General features: G+C 45.7%; 1 protein-coding gene across 1 annotated transcript in view; it reads left to right on the top strand.

Annotated features, from left to right (window-relative positions):
- The window catches only part of LOC121350067 (phospholysine phosphohistidine inorganic pyrophosphate phosphatase), a 71,781-nt gene that overhangs the window by 12,790 nt on the left and 38,735 nt on the right, over positions 1-20,256 (top strand). The window contains exons 4-6 of the mRNA XM_041461082.1: positions 2,091-2,154; positions 3,054-3,146; positions 9,041-9,132. Of these exons, the coding sequence (XP_041317016.1) occupies positions 2,091-2,154; positions 3,054-3,146; positions 9,041-9,132 (249 nt within the window). The remainder of the gene's footprint in view (positions 1-2,090; positions 2,155-3,053; positions 3,147-9,040; positions 9,133-20,256) is intronic.

The raw sequence follows: 20,256 nt of genomic DNA, 5'->3' as shown, positions 1-20,256 counted from the left end.
CCCCAAGTGAGTGAGCATTTAGTATCTCAGAGATGAGAACTGTTGGTTTAACTGCTGCCTGTAGCCACGTGTTCCTCTCTGAACTGAATAGAAATTATTTTTCATAGTGAAGGAAACCTAAAGTTTCTCCAGGCCATGCTTGGGTAAAGAGCTGTTGGTGTAGGTTTGTGATGCAATTTGGTGTTTTTGAAGTGGCAGATCAATTGTTTTGGTAGTTTTAATGTCAGACAGCAATTTTAATTATTCTCTGCCCATTAAGTGTAAATTTTGACCTCCTGTTTCACACACAGGAAAAAATAGCCAGGGAGTTTGAATGTTTTCCTGAAAATAATTAATTTAGATGTATTCAGAGATTTTAAACAGGACATTATTAGTTCCTGTGCTGAATAATGACAAATCCCAACAGGAATAACAGGAGTTACTCTTATCTGTTGTGTGATGCATGGGTTTAAAAGAGACTGTGCATGTTTATCTTGGGGAAAGTGCAGTGACAACTTTGCTCAGTGGTTCAATAGACTCTAATGGGCATGAAAACCCTTCTTAGTTTGTGGGTTATTGATCCAGCTGGGCAGAACTTATCAGTGGGAAGGAGCAGTTAAATTCATTGTGCCGCCTTACCTGACACTCTAATCCTCCAGCAAGGCTGAAAAATCCTTACTGTTTCTCAGAAGGATAAGGAGAAAATGTTGAGCCAACAGGAGAATGGCTAATGTATATAAAATAATCAAATTTTGTGTTATATAATACCATATTTCAAAATGAAATGTAGAATCAACATCTTCTTAGGAACTGTATTGTCATCAATGCAAAAATGCTTTGTACCACGTGTGTGTAAAAGTATTTATTAGGTCATTCATTGATAGAAACAGCTCTTTTTTCTTACTTCTTTGAAATACTACTTTTTGTTAAAAAACAAAGATTTTGGAATATTTAGAGCTCAGTTTTCACCAGGGGCATATTGTATTTTAATGGCTGATCATTGAGGTAACGGGAATATAAGTTCTCTGACTCAAAGGAGGAAGATTAGAAATTCTAAGAACTGTTCTCCTGACTGGAGAAGCCTCATGGATACAAAGGGCCATCCACAAAACCCAGCTGCATTTTTAACCTGCAGAACCAGCACAGCTGGGTGGCCTTAGCAAGGTGCCTGCCTTGGGCCAGCAGGTTGCTTTTGGCAGAAGTTTTAGTTCATTCCATAGAAAACAAAAGTGTCAGAGTCACTGAAGCAGAATGCCCTGCTCCTGGAAATGGAGTGATTTACATTTGGCATCTGTTTTGGGCTGAGAGTGGGAATTGGCTTTGTAATTTCTTCTGTCATGCCACTGTCAGAAAATTAAGCTGTTTACGCCAGACTATGGAAGGTTAATGGCTGTTCTAGCAAAGGTCAAGTGGTCATTTTAAAGGAAGGCTATGCTGAATAATCGAAAATGGCAGAAGGATAAGGCATAAAATCTTAGCTGACTGCTCATCCTACCTTTTTTCCTGTCATACAGAAAGCTGTCTTTGCTCTGCCCAGAGCTTGGAAGACCTGCATGAATGTGAATTGCCATTCCAGAAAAAACTCTCTAAAGACACCTTCTAATTCCATGAGCTTCATGGCCACGGGAGCATTTTTAGAAAGAACAAAATTCAGCTTGGAGGGTTTTTAGTCCTGATAAAGAGGTTCCCTGGTTGTGTGAGGCTGAGACAGCAGCGCTGGTCCTGCCTGGGGTCTCCTTGCAGACACACTGGGGAGGGGTCACAGCTGCTGGCTGGGGCCAGCCCTCACCTTTTACCTGCCAGGGCTCTCTGTCACTGTGCAATAATGCTCAGCCCAGTCCATCCTGTTCAAGCACACTGAAATCCCTTAGAAACAGTGAATTTGCTCCCAGATGGGCATCCGGGATCCTTTCCCTGAGCATTGCACGGTCCTGAGCCTGTCCTTCCCTTAACTCCTGGTGTTAAACCAAGGCCTGGGATTTTCTGATTACTTGACTTTTTATGCAGCCATATGGACATCTATAAAGGCCCAGAAATAATAAAATGTGGTTTCTTTGTCTTTAACTGCCAGCGTTTTCATTTCACGGGAACTTTATCACTTTCATTTCCAGACGCTACTATAAAGAAACTGATGGGCTGAAACTTGATGTTGGAGCATATATGAAGGCATTAGAGGTATTTTATGGCTGGAATTGTGCTTACTCACCCTGTGCACCTTGTTAAAAGAGTAACTGGCATAAATATGGGTCATCTTCTGTAATTACTCACCTTGGTGGAGGGAGTTTCCACACATTGAACCTCACTTGCTGCATTCTAAAGATGGGTGGATTAATTTCTTTTCTGCCTTTGGTTTTTTGCTTGGTTTTTTTTTTTTTTTGGTTTAAATGTGTTTTACTTAAACCATGAACTTTTTCTGTTGTGGTGCCCTTATTGCAAGTGAGGCCCTTGAAAGGAGGAGTCAGACAAGAAAAAAGTGGAATGTTGTGTGCAAGATACCCAAGAAAACCGGAAGGTCCATGTTATCTGTTAGGCTTTTGTCTAGGAACAAGCAAGAAACAATTTTTTTTCAGCATAGCACTGATATTTAGTTGCAGGAAAATGTAACTTGTAAAATCTGCTTTCTCAAATGTAACTTTTCAAAACCCAGATTTAAAACTCGATTTTTCACTTGGATCATTAAAATTATGCCAGGTGATTGAAGAAATCCTTTATATCTTTTAAAGGCTCTCCAGTACTTTTGGTAGTTTTATATAAAGGATATTTGTTGTGTCTCTAAGAGTGATGCTCCTAACAAAATGAGCAGTACTGGAACTGAGTTTAAAGATTACTCAAAGATGGAGAATGTGAAAGATTTGTACCTTGAGGTGTTTCAAGAGCATTTTCTCTCCTGCCAGAAAACTTTAAACACTTCTGTTATCCAAATTCTCTGATACTCACCTTCACCTGCTAATCCATTGTGTTATTTAAGGGCAAAAATCACTAATCACAAAGCTTTTATAATTGGAGTTATGGAGTTGAATAAATCCTTTTCCAATCAGCGTTTTTTGTGTTTCTCTCTCTATTTTTCCCCCCAGTATGCTTGTGATATCCAGGCTGAGGTGGTGGGGAAACCAGCAAAAAGGTTTTTTGAGTCAGCCCTGGCAGAACTGGGAGTTCCACCAGAGCAGGTAAGGTTGAGGTGCCATGCCCAGGGGCTGTGCCATATATTTGTGCCCACTGGTGCTTTTTTCCTGCTTTGCTGTAGCTTTAGTTACAGAAGAGGCAGAAGGAGAACGTGACCAGGACTCAATGCCTGGCAGAGGCAAAAGAGGTGCCCTAATGCCTGGCAGTCTGCTTGGAAGACTGGTGGCTACAGGGTGATGGAATTGATTCCAAAAGATTCCAAAATGTCATTTATTTCCTGTGCTGTCACACTGACTACCTTTTTTTTTTTTTTTTTTTTTTTTTTAAGTAAAAGGCAGAAGTAAAATATTTTATCATTTTGGTGACTAGGATGCACTGACTGACCCCAAAACCCCCTCCTGTTTTTCTGGCTTTCCAGAAACATGCTGTGCTTCCTCAGCACAGCCCATTTTCCCCTCTCTGTAGTTGTTCCCAGCTCCTCTTCATTGATTTGTTGTTCTGTCACACAGGACATAAGGATGAGTATGAGAAGCCTCACAAACAGCAGTGAATTACAACACAATAATTCCATCAGGGGGGTTTGGGTGACATTATAAACAACAGGAGTGAAGTTTGGGGTGGCTTGTAGGTCCCTGGAGCCTGGAGATGAAATTATGGCCCTGTAATTCAGCATGTGCTTGGGTTTTACTTTATTACAGAGTGGGGAGATGGATAAGACCTAGTGGGCCATCTAATCCATCTCCTTCCCCATGCAGGAATGTTCCCTGCTCCACAGTTATTAATGTTTTGTCCACAGTGCTTTTCAGAGAGCCAAACAACTGTCAGTGCCCTGGGGATGGTGTTCAGCCCAGTGGGTCTTGGGGGAAGGCAGCTTTTCCTGAGATTTATCAGGATATTTCCCTTTTAAACTGCATCTCCTTATTTCTAGTTTTACTCTAGTTAACAACCAAAATAACTTCCTGGACATTTTCTCCATCCAATTATCTCTAGGCTTGTTGTCATTGCAGGAGTTGTTTTTTACAAAACTGTGCTTTAGTTCTGCTGCTTCCCTCCATTCAGTCCCCCTGCTTTTTTCTGTGCTCCCTTCAGTCTGTCCATATCTTCCCAGGAATTAGCCCAGTCTGGACTACCCCTGGAACATCCCAGGTGCAGAACTCCTTGCCCTGGACACAAATCTGCTGTGGTGCATCACCAGGCTGGCAAAGCTGGTCCCACAGGGTGAGCCCTGGAGAGTGGTTCCCATCAGCTTCAGGGCTGTTTGTTTCGGGTACAGAAAAGCAGGAATAGTCCCCAGCAGAGATTATTTACTCCTTCTCTGCTGTCTGCTGCTCATGCCTAACTTTATATTTTGTCAGAGTTTTGGCTTTTTTTTTCATATAGTTTCTAATGTTAAATGCCATCAATCTGTTGTAGTGCTATGTCTAGTTTGTAGGTATAATACTTTATATTTAGAGAGTTTGGAAGTGAAGGGAGTGTGCTCCTAACCAAGGAGGAGTGCAGCAGACCCCACTGGATGATGGCACCAGACACTCCATGCTTTCCACCACGGAAAGAACAATCCACACTGCTGGAGTTAAGGCCTGGATCATGATTCAAATGTGTGTAGGAGGAACAAATTACAAACAAGCAAACTGCCTTAATTCTGGCATCTTTTCCTAAATTTTGAGTGCTTGACCTTGTGACTTTAATGTACTTTTGGAGAAGGATTTGCAGGTTGGTTTGGTTTGTGGTACACAGTAATAAAACCTCATTATTTTCAGTTTCAAACCTCAGTATAGTCACTTCAGTAAGTTCCTGTAATGCACTGCATTACATTTTAAACTGTTTCCTGAATGAATTCTGCATTTGTAGTGACATGGCAGAGGCTGGTTTTACTTTCCTTTGCTTTTACAAAATGTTTATTCCAATAATTTATTCCACCTGTGGAAGGCATTTAATCCATACCATCATTAAACCATTTTAGATGAGCTGTGCTTTTGAAAACATGCTACAATTTTCTTTCACTTGGCTTTTAATGAAAAATACCTTTTTAATAAAGCTGTCTCACCACTGTAATTTGAGACAGTGGCAATTCTGAAATTCCTCAAGCTGCTTTAATCAATAAAGTTATCACCAGTCATTTCCCTTGATAACTGCTTCTTACTGAGACCCTGACTCTGCCTTCTGCTGCTGAGATGTTTTCAGCCTGCACTTAGAATAAGAGGAACTCCCTAAAGTCCAATTTTCATTTTAACCTTTCCTCAATGGCCTAGAAATAACAGATTGCCAGTATTACTTTAATAGATTGGAAATTTAAACCTCTTAGAGGTAACCAGACCTATCTTACAATTCAGTGCTATGACAAAGAATAACACATCTTAAAGGTTACTGAAATGCCTAATTCATGTGTTTTAAGGCAGCTGTTAACAGTGGATGATTTTTACAGCTTTACAATAAAACCTAAATAATGTTAAGGTTCTGGTAGTTTTATATAATCATAAAAAGTTCTCTCTGTAACAAATGATCCAGCTTTAATGGGAGTTATGGCAGGTCATACTGGAGTCCATAAACTACTGGTAGTTAAGCAATTCCCATTCCTGCCACCTGTGAGCCTCAGGTGGGAGTTAGTGGTGCATGAGAGCAGAGAGAGGTCACCCAGGGGTGGCACAGGGCACCTGCTCCTGGCCCAGCATCCCCTCCTTGCCCACCAGCCCAACAGGGCAAGATCTTCCATCCCAAAATAAACGTGGCCAAGGGAAGTTTGAAGCTTCAATCCATGTGAAAGCTTAGTGAGAACTGTCTGGCCTTGCACCTTTGGAGTTCTAATTTAGAAACAAAATTAACTGTAATGTAGGATACTGCAGCTTGGAGTATTATTCCTTGGGGGTAGGAGAACAGGGAGAAAAGCAAATATGTTGTATTTCTGGTGTAAAGTGATTTAATACATCAAGGTGTGGTGTATAAGCTTTATTTCTGTGTGGTCCTGGCACATTTAACTTAAGGTTATTAAATCTATAGTAAAAAAATCTATTTAGGCATAAATATGTCTGACTCTAGAAGCATTCTCTGTGCTAAATATTCTGGTGGAGTTAGCACACTGCCTTCTGTGCAAATCTCTGTTTGCATCCTGCATGGGCTCCAGCCTCCAAAATCCCCCATCTGAGGACTGGCTAAATTCTCATCTTTCTACCTCCTTTAATCCTTACTCTGTAATTCCTTTTCTGGTCAGACATTTTCCTGTGACCAGTTAATGAATGCTGAAACTCTCTTTGTGGACAAAACCTACCTGGGGTTCCCACTCCGCACCCCAACAGCATCTCTAAAGATTTATTAATTTTGGCTGCTCAGGGTCTGTGGCACAGGCAGCACCAGTGGCATTGCTGACTGTGGGGATTATATTTTGCCTTTCCACCCCAAATTCCTGGGGGTTGGGTTGATCTCCTCTGTTCTCCCTGCCCCTCTGGGCTGAGTCTGCTGGAACCTTTTGAGAGCAGTGTTTTCCCTCAGGTTTGGCACGTGTGCTTTATTTGCTGTGTGTGTGCAACCACACACCACCTCTCACCATCTCAGGGAAATAGAAATTACACCCATCCTCCTTCTTTGAGGATTTGTCTTAAAACCCAGAGACTCGCTGCGCTTTTTCCCCTTCTTTTTAGTTAATTTGTAGCCAATCTAAAAAAAAGTAACTTTTGCAGAAGGATTGAACAGATTAACTGTGTGATCTCTGTGTAAAATGTGAACACGAATGGAGATCTTTTAATTCCTGCTTTCAGTGGCTATGTGACCTTTCAGTTTTATATCTTTCTCTCTCTTCTTGCCATATTGCAGTCAGAGAGGAAGTTAAACCCAGGTTTGACAGGTAGAGTTTTTTTATTTCCCTTGACAGCGCACCTTTTGACCTCTATCTTCTTGCCAATGATTTTTTAAATCCTAAATGATTTTGGAATAATTGCTCCTCCTTTAGTGATTATTGCCCTTCACTGATAGTAAATCTGTGAAATCCCTGGGGGCTGGAGCACATTTTTGTATGCGTGTGCCACAAGCTGGCCTGGACAGGCATCGCTGCTCAGCTGCAGCTGCACTTCCAGAGCTGCCAGAGCCTTGCAGGAAAACTTCCCTGGATGGGCTAAAATACAGCCCAGGTGAGCAGGAGAGGGCTTGGTTGGAGAGGCTGCCCTGCTCTGCCCTTTTTTTGTCAGAGGAAATTCTTTTTAAGATTGTTAGGACACAGGACTGGAATTGCCTTTACATCCTGAATGTTGGGGTTTGGGCTGAGCGAGGGCATGAGGTGGTGCAGGTCTGTGCCCTCTCACCCTCAGGGAGGTGTTGGAAGGAATTCTGTAAGGAAAAGGAATTAGAATCTCTTAAAGCCAGTGGTTGAGAGTGATTAAATATCCTGGAGCAGCCTGGGGGGAATTGGTAATGGTGCTTGGCTGGGGATGGCGTTGCCTGGTTCTTGCAGCTCTCCAAGCAGCAGTGGAATTATTCTCTTTTCCTTATCCACATTTACATGCTTTATTTCCTAATTACTTAAATCTAACCCATCATTTTCTCCCCATTTCATGCTGATTGCTGGTTTCCTTTGCTAAGGAAAGGTGATCTACCTACAGGAGAAGCTGTCCCATATTTACATGTTTGTAGCTCAGTTTGGTTTATGAATCCTCTCAGAAAATTTAGATATATCCTGAGATTTCCTTTACAGGCAATGTAGTATGTGGGAGAAGATGCTGTTGCAATTAGATAATTCATAAAAATAGCGCTGGAGGTTTAGTATTTTTATTCTTTCCCAAGCAAAACAGAGCTGGGGAAGGGATGGAAATTCAGGCAGGAATGTCTGGAGCTGAAAGGTACCGTGGTTGTGAAAGCCAGGCAGTTAAATTAATGAAGCAAAAGGCTGATTTAAAAGATGAAAATAAAATAATTAAAGATGCAGCTAACGCTGTATTAGACAAAATTCAACTTTAATGCAAAAGGTGAAAAAATCTGATTGATAAACCACATTACAAACTTCCAAATCTGCTCCCCCAGATTGCCTCTGTTCTTTGCAGAATAATCCAGAACACCTTGGGGAGGTGTAAAGGTGATTTTTTTTGATCATTAATGAAAAATTGCTGTTTTGTGTATATACTGGGTTTTGTTGAAACTATAAAATGACATTCCCCCAATCATTTTAAATTTGAAGAATAGAATAAATGCAGTAATTTATAATGCAGGATGATAAGCACTTGACATTTTGATGATGTGCTTGTAAACAGAAAGGACCCCTTGGTTGATAGAATCCAATCTGATCTAATAACTATCTTTGACAGAGGCAGGAAGGTGCTCTGTGCACTCTTTTTGTCAAACACCAGACAAATCTTAGCACAACCAGTTACTTTTTTGGTAATCCACTCATTTTTGTTTGTTAATATTGGCATATGCTTAAACTGATGATAACACAAATGGTGCTAGGCCTGTACATACTGTGTCATACTGTAAAAAAAATGAATAAATTCCATTTTGCAGTGATTTCCCGAATTCCTGTATCAACCTGAGAACAGGTTGGGATCAAGCTCTCAGTGATTACAAGCTTAAGCTTTTGACCAGCCTGTAGAACACCAGATTTAAGAAGTTAAGCTTAATTTAAGCTGCTTGGAGTGTAGCAGGAATGGATTGTTAGGAACAGAAGAGGCCTAACTTCATAAAATTCACTACTTTCTTTCAACTGTGCCCCAAATCCCTTTGATTTCTGTGATTGATTACAAATTGTACAGGTGTGTGCTGAGCCAGTACACTGCTGGAGGAGCTCTGGCATGAATTTCCCTCAGGGTAGGATGACTTTTAATCAATAACACGACAATATTATCGTGTTTAATTTGTCCAGTGGCAGCATTAGACCTCAAATCAAGCTGTTTGTTATGTCAGGGGAGGGTGACAAATGGCAGAAATGAACTTTTGCTGTATTTCACTGCCCTGACAGGCCATCATGATCGGGGATGACATCGTGAGTGATGTCGGGGGAGCGCAGCGGTGCGGGATGAGAGCGCTGCAGGTGCGGACGGGCAAGTACAGGTCAGTGCTCACCCTGCACATCCAGAGCAGAGCCACCAGGCCAGCCTTTGTCCATGCCTTTTTCCCACCTTTCCCCTTGCTGTCAGTGTAGGTTTGCATTTGTTGTCTGCCCAAGCACCTCCTTGTGCAGCACAGACTCGGGTGGATGCTGATGTTTTCTTTCAGGCTGTGTGGAAGTAGCAGGAAGGGGAGGACAGAGTGGCTTTGATCTTTTGCAGAAATACTTTCTGCTAAATTCCTTCTGCATCACAGCACATAGAACTGGTGTATTTCTTGGGGTTTGCTTCTTTTTTTCCTGCTGCTGCACGAAAGCGTTGTACATTTGATACAAGACGTGTCTGAAAGCCATGGCGGGGTTGGGGTTATAAAACTGGCCTGTTGACTCAGCCAGCCTGTGGGTCATTCATCTCTCACAGCTTTAGGAGGGGCTCCATGTGTCTGCCCTTCCCTCCAGACACACATTCAGCACTGAGGTGTCTGAAACACAAGAGCTGCTTCCCCAGCTCTCACCTTGCCAGAGTGCAGGGTCCTGTAGGGTCACTCCTGGCTCCAAATGCAAACCCCTCCTTGTGCAGCTGTCCCCATGATCTGTGCTCTCACCGAGCTGTCACACGGCCAGCTGCTGAGGGGGGCTCACCCAGAGTGCACCTCGAAACAGGACATGACCCAGTGCTGAGCAGGTTGGCTTTGAGGTCAGCTCAAGGTGACTCCAAATGCAGTGCAGAGATCTGTCCCTCCGTTTGGCATTCTGACCCCAACACTCAAAATCTCATTTTAGCCATCTCCCCTCACCCTGAACCATGCCTCCTTGAAGTATGGTTCAGCCACACCCTTTGCCATCTGATGTCATTTGTTACTTTCACAGTTTTTCTTCACTTTTAAATCCTGAGACTGTAAAAGAAGGATGCTCCTTTGGGGAGGGATACAGCACATGAAAATTATGCTTGCCATAAACTATCTGAAAAGTTATTTTGCTTGTTTTCAAGTCAATCTGTTCCTCAATTTTCCTTTTTAGTTTGTGTAAGGTGATAAAATAATACCATGTGCCTTCATTCTAATGGACCAGTAAGTGATGGTTTCTAGGAAAAAAAATTCAGGTACAAGTGTATTGTATTTTCTATAATTTTAAGATAGTACATCTGAAAATCAGGTATGTATCTCAATAAAGCTTGGGAAATCCCAAAGATTAAAAAAGTAATTATATAATTTGTGCTTTTGGGATTATTTGTCTGTAATCTTTGTAGTCCCAGGAGCTGGGTCCCAGGAGCTGGACTTGATGATTCCAACTCAGGACTTTCTATGGCTCTAATCCCATGAGCCTCCTAATGGAGAAAATAAGGATTCAGTGGTTGATTTTATTCTGATATGAATGGGATCACTTTGCAAATCCACATTTTGTTGCCACACAGATCCAGGTGCCCATGAAGAGGGTAACTTTGCACACAAAAGGTGAATTAGGTCTTTGCTACTGACCAGAACTCTCCTGTTTCTTGCTTTGCCCATCATAAAACGTGCCCCAGGTGATGTTGCATCCACACTGTTCAGGCAGCTGGCACAAACTCTGTGTACCCAAACACATAAATATGTGTCATCATATGCTAGAGAGGCATTTTCTTGTGTCAGGTTTGAGTCATGAATTCACAGCTGAAAGGGAGTAGCTGGCTGTCCTAGATGGGGAACAAGGATTGTGTTTCCTCTTTCAGTGTGTGGTTGGTGCTTTCCCAGCTCAGGCACAATTGCAGAGCAGTCAAATACAGATGAGTCTCTCTCAATTCCCTGTGTCGTGCCAGGCCTGCTGTCAGCAGCTGGGAGTAAAATGAAGTAACTCCTGTTTGCCAGGAGAGGTCAGAGGTGTATCTGTATTTTTCAGAATGACTTGTTTAGTACACTTAGAAAATCAAGGTGCACGGTGAGGAGAGACAGAAAATAAACAAGCGATGGGCAAGATAAATTAAAAATAAATAAAATGTAATTATTTAGTGGTGAGGTTAGTTTAAAATCTGATACATAAGATATACAAAGGTCCTGTCTCTGCCTTTAGCCTTTGATGACACAGAGTTCTGTGCTGCACCCGAGCACCTCTGGATGGCATCGTTGGCTCGTGCACGTCACTGTGAGCCCAGCCTGCGCTTCCCCACCGTCCTGGGCTGTTTGTCCAAAGTCTTGTAAAGCACAGAGCTGTCAGGGTTTTCTGCAGGTGTTGGTGGGATTGCCACAGTTGTCAGTAACAGCACCACTGAATGGTTTGGGTTGGAAGGGACCCTGTTGTCCCCCTCCTTCCTCAGCCTGAGGATGTCCCCAGCTGGCATTGTCACCTCCGGTGCACAAGGGTGCTTGGGGCAGCTCTCCTGCTTTCAGGGCTCAATGCAGTTTACATGAACATTTTAGGAAAAGGTTTTTCCCCAGAGGATGCTGGGCACTGCCCAGGCTCCCCAGGGAATGGGCACAGCCCCAGGACTGCCAGAGCTCCAGGAACATTTAGACAGTGCTCCTAGGGACAGGGTGGGATTGTTGGGGTGTCTTGGCAGGGCCAGGAGCTGGACTGATGATCCTGTGGGATCTTCCAGCTCAGGATACTCTCTGATTTTACACTTCTGTGGTTTTTAAGGTCTGCTGCCCACCCAGGTTATGCAGGGATGTGCCCTGGGGTTGCCCCCTCCCCAGGCTCTCACCCTCCTGAGCTCTGCAAAGTCTCTCCACTGCTGGCTGCTCTCAGCATGACATTCAAAATGTGGATGAAACATTCAGTTTTGCACCACCTTGCATGGAGTCCTGCAAGTTGGCTCCTTTGTCTTGCTGCTCTTGGATCTTTAAAGTCAATTAAAATCTGGGCAGCCTATTGCCTTTAGTGTGACACACTTTGCCTGATCCCCCTCAATCTCAAGTGTTGAACTCTTTCTCAGTAGCCAAAGCAGGCATAGATCAGTCCAAGAAATGCTATAAATCCTGTCTGCAGCATGGAATAAAACTTCTGCTGGCACAAATCGGGGCACAAGTTGGGAAGGTGAGAGGATAAGATTGGTGTGTTGGGTGACCTGACACAGGGTGAGCAGCTGTTGGCTAGGTCTGGCCTTTCCTAGGTGTCAATTCCAGATGCAAAGGGTCAGTCTGGGCTGCAGGTTTCTCCTCTCTGTTTGTCCCATGTCCAGGACAGATCAGGCCATTGCTGCAGGCTCCTGAGGGCTGTGAGATTTGTCAGCACTGGGAAATGTGATGCCAGTTCCAGAATTTCTGTGCACACCTGGCCAGCATCTTTCCAATCTAGGGAAGAACATGTTCTTGTCTTCCAGCTCGGGGTATGTGCTAATTCCACTTGCAGCTAATTGGCCTTGACATCAAACCAATGATTCCCACAATAACTATTGATTCTGCAATGCTGTGTAATATCCTCATTCCTTTTTGTAGCCTGCAAGTTAGAGCAGAGAAAAATGACTTTGAGGCTTTTCCAAGTGTCTCCCTGTACCTCTGGGAACAGCTTCCAGCTGCATCAGATCATAGCTGGGTCTTGGCAGGGACTAAGAATTGCTTGCCCCCTTCTACTCATTGTTATTTAGAGATTTTGATATGTAAGTAATGAATTTTCCATTGCTGGTGTGTGGCAGCAGCCAGAACTATTCAGCCCCTGCTCACCTGCGAGCTTGCTTTGGAATGTGGCAGTGTGGATTCGCCCCTTCTCAGTGCCCACCTGGGGTTTCCTTCCTTGGATTAGGGATTTGTCTGGTGGCTGTGGCTGATACTGAAATCAGAGTCAGCATCCCTGAGCTGCCTCATTGCAGACATCAAGGATTCCCCAGGGATGGAGGCCCCTGAGAGCTGCCAGCTCTGCCACTATTCTCCAGAACTGGGTCAGGTTACTTCATGTGTCCCTACTTTTTAATTATCCTCTGAGAATAATTACCCTGACTTTCTTAAGAAAGTGTTTTGTGATCTGTTCCTCTTGCCTGATTAAAGAAAACACACAGATTTTGTAGAAAATTGGCTTGCCAGGAGAGAAGTCAAAATGTGACCGAGACAAAAGTGGGATAGAGAAGTCTTAGGCTGACTAAGGATTGGGAAAAACAGGTTCTGTCATTAAATGAAGTTATAAAAGTATTCTTAAAAAACATTCCACACGTGGATAAAGTCACTGCTCCCACTGTGTAATTCAGTGAAACTCATGACAACTTCTGTGAAGAAATAGTCACCTCTTGCTGCTCTGCAGAGAAGGAGCATCCCTCCACCCTCCCTCTCCTGCTCCCTGTGTTACCAACCCAGCCAGGATGAGCAATTTCATGAGTTCTTTCCCATCTCCTGGGTACCAGCAGTGTGTAATGAGAATGAGCAGGCAGAGGCACTCCCTCTGTGCAGAAACACAACCAGAGGCATTCTTAGGGCCTCACATCCTGATAATTAGACCTGTTTCAGGTATTAAATGGAAAGAGTTCCAGCCCATGTTTGCACTGTGAAAAGTTTTGTTATCATTCATGTTGGTTAATGTCTTAGGCAATGTTTATTAAAGCTGGTGTCAGTGAGTTGGTTGTGAGAGCTGACTGCAGGCAGTGCCTAGGCATGGCCTTATCACCCTTCATTGCATATTCAAGTTATGGTTTGCTCTGTCTGTGAGAGGATCTTCACATGTCTTTATCAATTTCTTGACCACAGTTTGGTTACCGTAATATTTGAATCAGCTTTGTAGAGGAAGCTCAGAGTGAATCCTGCAGTGCCTTAGTGTGCACATCTGATCACAGCCTTCCACCTTCCCAGTATATTCCAGTGTCCAGTCACAGAAATTACTAACTCATGCATGAATTTAATTATCTTCAGTCTAAAAGAGAAGTGTGAGTTTGAGGGGGGTTTATTAGCAGCTAATTTATTTATTGGTAGCATAATAAAACTTGAGGGAGCAGTGTGTGCTCAGGACATAGCCATGCTGTGTGCTGATGTGCTGCTCTGCAAAAAACCAGCCTGAATATCAGAAGAAAGATCAGTCTGCAATGAGAGTAGGAGAAATAAAGGAGGAATGAATCAGGTGAGTGAGGAAAAGCAATATTCCCCAGGACCTGACAGTTCTGCTCTCTGCCTGTCCCATGACAGACACTGCAGTCAATTCTCATCTGCAGCCCTTGGGAAGGGAGGCAGTGTGCACTTTGCAAAGCAGCCTGGCACTGACCACATCAGCTGCAATTTTGCTTCCCCTCTTGCCTCACATCCTCCCAGCTCATGCAGCAGCAGAGACAGCTCAGGTTTCCATTTCTCCTCTTCTGAAGCTGATAAAGGGCTGCAAGAGGAGGAGCTGGTGCCAGTTTCTGCTCCCTGGAGCCTGGGGCAGCAGGACCTGGGGGGACACGTGGCTCAGCTGCTCTTGATGTATGGGACTAAACCACTTCCAGCCCTCTCTGACTGCATCCAAGCTAATGGCCTTTCTTCTTTCATTCCCTTTTGCTCTGGTGCCTGGATGTCTTGGCAGGACGTGCTCTTCCAGCCTGGGCTGGCAGCCACCCTGCCCTGCCTGAGCAACACCAGAGCCCTTGGCAGCTGCTTTTCCAAAGGGTGTTCCTCTCCCTCCTCCCTGCAGATACACAGTTCCTGAGCTCAGTTGATGCTGGTGGCAATTCAGGGAATTTTTCCAGGGCTTCCACAGGCTGTGTTCATCTGCACAGCACCAGCACCTGTGACCTGAGCAGCGCAGCCCAGGGGATGGTCCTTGCTTATTTTTGTCCCTATTTTTGTCCCTTTCCTCAGCACCTGCACAAGGCTGCAGTGGAACATTCCCTGGGGAAGGAGCCTTTCTCAACACTTGTCCCTTGCAGAACACCGAGCTGCATCAGCTTGTCCAGCCTTCGACAGCATTGATGAATTCCATACCAAAGGAAAACCACTTTATTTCTGTGAAAATGCAGATGAGGGTGCTGAAATGTGCCGTAGAAAGGGCACAGCTGGGACAGCTGCACAATTTGGGTTTCACTAGAGATTTCCTTTTTTTTTAAAGCACAAGACTCTCTGCTTGTCTTTTTCCTGTAGCTAAATATCCTCTGGGCTCCTTGGTGCTGCAGGGAGTCCTCTCATCCTGCTCTGACTGATAAAACCAAGGCAGAGCATTGTTTTCAAAGGCAGAGAGAAGCAAATAAGAGAGAGACAGGCCAAGTCAGCTGCTGATGTAACTCCCTTGAAGCAAATGGTTGAATATCTGAAGTTTAATCTGGCCTGGGCTCTTGCTTGTGCTGTAAACATGCTCAGGAGCAGCAGTGCCAGAACAGTGCCTTGTGCTGGCACCCTGCAAGCACAGAACACCTGAGCATTCCTGTTTTAATGCTGCTCTGTGGGCCCATGGATGCTGGAGAGTCCCTGGAGTCTTAGCCAGTGATTTTTTTTTCTTTTCTTTTTTTTTCTGAGTGGGTTGAGCCAACAAACCCAGAGTGGCTGCCTTCCACCCCTGGAAGTGTCCAGGGCCAGGTTGGACAGGGCTTGGAGCAACCTGGGATAGTGGAAGGTGTCCCAGGAGGTGGAACTGGATTGGTCTTAAGGTCCCTTCCAACCCAAAGCAATCAGTTTGTGATTCCAGCAGCTGCAGAGGGGCTGCCAGCCTGCTCAGGAGAGGGAACAGCCCCAGGCACAGGAACTGCTGCCCTCCAGCAGCCTCTGCTGGGCTGGCTTTCACCCCTTTGGGAGGGTGGTGGGACTCACAGAGTTAAAAACAAAGCACCCAGCATTAGTTCTGCTGCAGCCTGGCATGTGTGAGTGCTGGTGTGCTGCAGCAGGAGCTCCAGTGCAGTGTGGGAGCAGGGCTTGGGGTGCAGGGCAGCTCTGCATGTGCTCCTGGCTGGGACACACAGCCTGCAGCTGGCCTGGGACGTGACTCACATTCACACTTTGCCCCAAAACCATCCCAGTTGTCACTTGTCTGTGGTTTGCAGTGGCTGTCAGCAGTGGGTATGGTCCCACCTCAGCCCTGCTGAGATGAGCTCATTCAGCACACGGGGCTGGTGCTGTTGCTTGGGGTCTGCATCCTGCTGGGCCTTTGAACTCCAGCCAAAAGCCTCCCTGCAGAACAGGGAGTGTGTCTGTGAGGAGCAGAGGAAGAGCCTGGCTGCCCTTTGGGTGGATCTGCAGCTCCTCTCAAAGGCTTTTCCTTACTTCACTTGGTGTGCACAGCAGCACATCACTTGCTGAAGTGGCCAAAGCACAACACAGGCATTGGCTGATCAGGTGTTGCAATTAGGGAAATTAGTGCAGTGAGCCTGATGAGGAGCAGCTGGGGGGGCTCAGCCTGGAGAAAAGGAAGCTCGGGGGGACTTTCTTACTCTGTAACTGCTTGGAAGGAGGGTGCAGCCAGGGGAGTGTCAGTCTCTTCTCTCAGGTAACAACAGGACAAGTGGAAATGACCTCGAGGTGTGCCAGGGGAGGATTAGATTGGATACTGGGGGGAATTTCTTCACAAAAAGGTTTGTCCAGCCCTGGCACAGCTGCTCAGGGCAGTGGTGGAGTCCCTGTCCCTGGAGGGATTTAAAAGCCATGTGGCTGTGGCCCCTGGGGTCGTGGGTCAGTGGCAGTGACAGGAATTTGGGGGGGCAGGGTGGGGTGATGGGGCTGTCAGAGCCAGGTGGGTGGATGGGAGCTCCCAGCCACAGGGCCCTTCTCCATCCCCCCTCCCAGTGCAGACTGGGGGGACACATCTCTCACTGGGAATTTCCAGAGGGCTCTGTGGGGCAGGACACAGCCAGCAGACTCATGGAATAGCAAGAACTGTCCAGCTCAGTTGTTGGCTGCACAACAGAGTCCAGGCCTAAAAATAGGAGGATGTCTGACCCCAAAGTGAAGGATTTTCACTTGAAACCCAGCCTGGCACCCACCCAGGGTGACATCATCCAGAGAGGAAGTTGGAAAAGCTTCCAAACTCGTTGCTTTCCATGGAGAAGTGCTAAATGCGTGTGTCAGCAGATCATCAAGCAGCACATTTGCTGTGGCCATGAATCAGGGGAGAGAGGGAATGGGGAAGGAAGGACCTGAAGGGGGAGGAACAGGATTGGAGCTGCACGTTGGAAAGGAGTTTTGGGAGTGTTGGCTGTGTATAACTCGAGGCTAGATGATAAAGTCCCATTCAGGCTGAGTCAGTCCTGTGAAGATGACATTTTTCTTTCCTTTGAAGTGTGCTAAAAGTTACCGTGCTTCTCTCAAGGTTCTGTGAACCCACCCAGTGGCATGTGGTGATATTGGCCACAGCTGTGCATGATTTGGATTTGCAAGTGCATGGATACTGCTGGAGGTGGCCATGGAAGCACCTGAGATGCCCAGGTGCTGACTGACTCCCTTGCTTTCGGCTCTCTGATATTTGAAGCAGCTTTTCCCAGGCTAACCTTCAGGGATTTGATCCAAATCTGTGCTCACGTGGCATGGGTGACCTTGCTGTTGTTGTTCGATGCTCAAACACAGTTCCTCATGCTTCTGTGCTAAGCTGCTTTTTCTTCTGTAAAGTGACAGTGTGTATAAAGTGTGGTGGCAGCTTTCCTCTGGAACTTGATGTCTTTTCCCTCTGGATGCTGCCAGGCAGCTCCTGTGCTCACCTTCTAACGAGGACACCTTTCCCTCAGTGCTGATGAGCACATGCTGGAATTTGTAGCTCTTTGCAGATGATGAAAGCTGAGTGTGATACGGGGAGTCTCCTCTGTTTTCCTTCTGCCTTTTAAATTCTCATTATGTATTTATAATGCTGTTACAGCAAGGATGCCTGGAGCACAACCATGGGCACTGTTTGGTCTCTGGGTCCCCAGTGAAGCTGAAAAAGCTGCTGTTGCTGTGTAAACACTGTGTCAAGAGCTGATTTCATGTGTGCTGCTGGGCATTTTCACCCAACTCTGATAATGGAAAGAGGGAAGGAGCTTTACCATGTCAATGTAGGCATCAGATAAGAAACCAATTTATTGAGTAGAGACTGAGACTAGGTTTCAGGCATGCCAGCCCTTCCTTCTTGGGGTTTTAGCACTTCTAGATCATCACAGCAGTGAAACTGGTTGTGTGCTGGGAAATGACGTGGCTGTGGTTGCAGAGCTGCTGCATTGGCACTGCTGAGCCTGGGGCAGGCAGATGATAGCCAGGCAGGGTCAGGAATTTACTTCCATGCCAGCATCAAACACATGGCCCAAACAGGAGCTTGACCAGTTTTCCCATGGTTTACCCTTTTTCTGCAAGAAAGCTTCAAGCCTGCCTGACCCAGGGATGAATCTCTGCTTGCAGCCAGACTGTGAAGCCTCTTAGCTTTTGATCCCTGGCACTCTTAGTGAGGTACAGCCCAACTGGAGCAGCTGGGTGAGTGGCAGGGGCCTAAACCTGAGCAGCTGGGCTAAATCTGGCACTCCAGGAGGGAATGGCAGTCCTGCTGCAGCTCCAGCACAGACCCTTCATTCCAGTGAGCATTAGTGGAGCTGACAGACGTGAGAGTGAGCACACACTGGACGAGCCAGCTCTCGTTCTTGCAGACGGAGCACTTTTATTTTTCCTTGCTGGTTGAGATGTTCTAGCAAACACTCGACTTCCTTGTCATCCTTAAACTATGTGGAGAGGTGGGGAGTTGCCTTTTACCCAAGCAAATGGACTTCTGCTTTGAAAAGTCCCTTCCTGCAGTTTTTGGCGTGACTGATCACTCTGTTCTCAACAGCCCCTGAGCTTCGTGATACAGTAGTTTTGTACAAAGCTGTGTTTTTATGTGCATAAGCTTTTAGAGTTCTTTGAAAACACATCCCTGGATGTCTGTGCTGTGGTTTTAAGGGAGAGTTGGAGATGGGCCTTGCTTGGGAGGAGGGAGTGGGTTCTGGGACTGTGAGAGACAGTGGCCAGAGGTGCTGGCAGACACACGGTGCTGGCCAGCGCTGCTGCACGTAGCACAAGTTGTCAAATCACATTCAGATAAAAATACTGCATATTAAAAGACCATTACAGCGTGAATTGAGCCATATTGTGCATTTACTCTGAGGAGCAGTGCTTGATGAAATACTTACATCCCCTTCCCTATGCTGAATCCTCATTTCCCCATTGCACACTTGGGGAGGGACTCACAGAACAACACAGAACAACACCTTCCCTCCAGTCCTCATCTCTGTTTTTCTGCCATGTCTTTCTGGTCATTAAATACAAACATTAATGCTTTTGTTTCTGGAGCAGAGCTTTGCAATCCTTCCCTGTGCACACAGGGCCAAGAGGCACAGCTTAGGGCTGGCACTGGCCGCAGGGTTGTGCGCTCACGTGCTGGGTTTGAAGGGACTCGAGCGTTTTGTGCAAACATATGTTGGAAATGCCACTCGTGACCGCCTCAGGGGCATCGTGTGGGCTCAGCCCTGCTGCAGATGGACTCCCAGCTGGCCCTGGGCAGGCACTCAGAAAATCCCTGTGCCCTGAGGAAAGCCTGGGAATCACAGAGGAGCAGTGTGGCAGGACAGAGGGAGAATGCGCTCCTCTGCAGGGCAGCACTGACCTTTGTCATCACAAAAGCATCTCTGCCTCCCTCCATCAGGCATCAGTGACCAGTCAGAGGGGCTGATCTCCTCTGGGGGCTCCCAGAGGCTCTGCTGAGGTGGCTCTTCCCCATGTCTTGGCTCCTGAGAGAGGAGTGAGAGGACAGGTTTTGGCTGAGGATGTGGAGGCCGGCTCCTGTTCATACAAATTGGGTACAAAGACCTCAGTGGAAAGGGGGGAAAAATACCCTGTCTGCATTTCAATCAGCCTAATTAAAGTGGCTTTTTGCAGGGGCTGGCAGGCCCAAAGTGATTTGTGCAATTAGTGCCTTTTGTGTTTGTCTGGTGGGGTTTTTCCTTACCTCACTCATTTATGGGACCATCACCTATGTGTAATGTGGTTTTTAGGTTAGAAATAAGGGGCTGGATCCTCAGCTGCTCCAAGGAGTGGAGTAAATGGGGAGAGTTCTGCTGATTTACACCTGTGCTGCTCTGGATGCCTGGAAATAGCTTAGCAAGTGTAAAAGGGGGGGAAAAAAAGGTTTCTCCATCCATCTGGAACACATTGCATCCATCAGGGGAAGGAGAGGCATTTGTGAGAGTGAACGCTTCATTTATCAGTGCATGAGCTATTGAAAAGCCTGAATGTAGCTGGGATAATTATAACCCAGATTAGTCTTCTTGGAATGGAAAAGTAACG

Source organism: Pyrgilauda ruficollis, unplaced genomic scaffold (assembly GCF_017590135.1).
Source record: "Pyrgilauda ruficollis isolate IOZ18807 unplaced genomic scaffold, ASM1759013v1 scaffold15, whole genome shotgun sequence".
In the NCBI taxonomy this organism is placed as follows: Eukaryota; Metazoa; Chordata; class Aves; order Passeriformes; family Passeridae; genus Pyrgilauda; species Pyrgilauda ruficollis.
The sequence above is the reverse complement of the archived record's forward strand: the minus strand, read 5'-3'. Positions and strand labels throughout refer to the sequence as shown.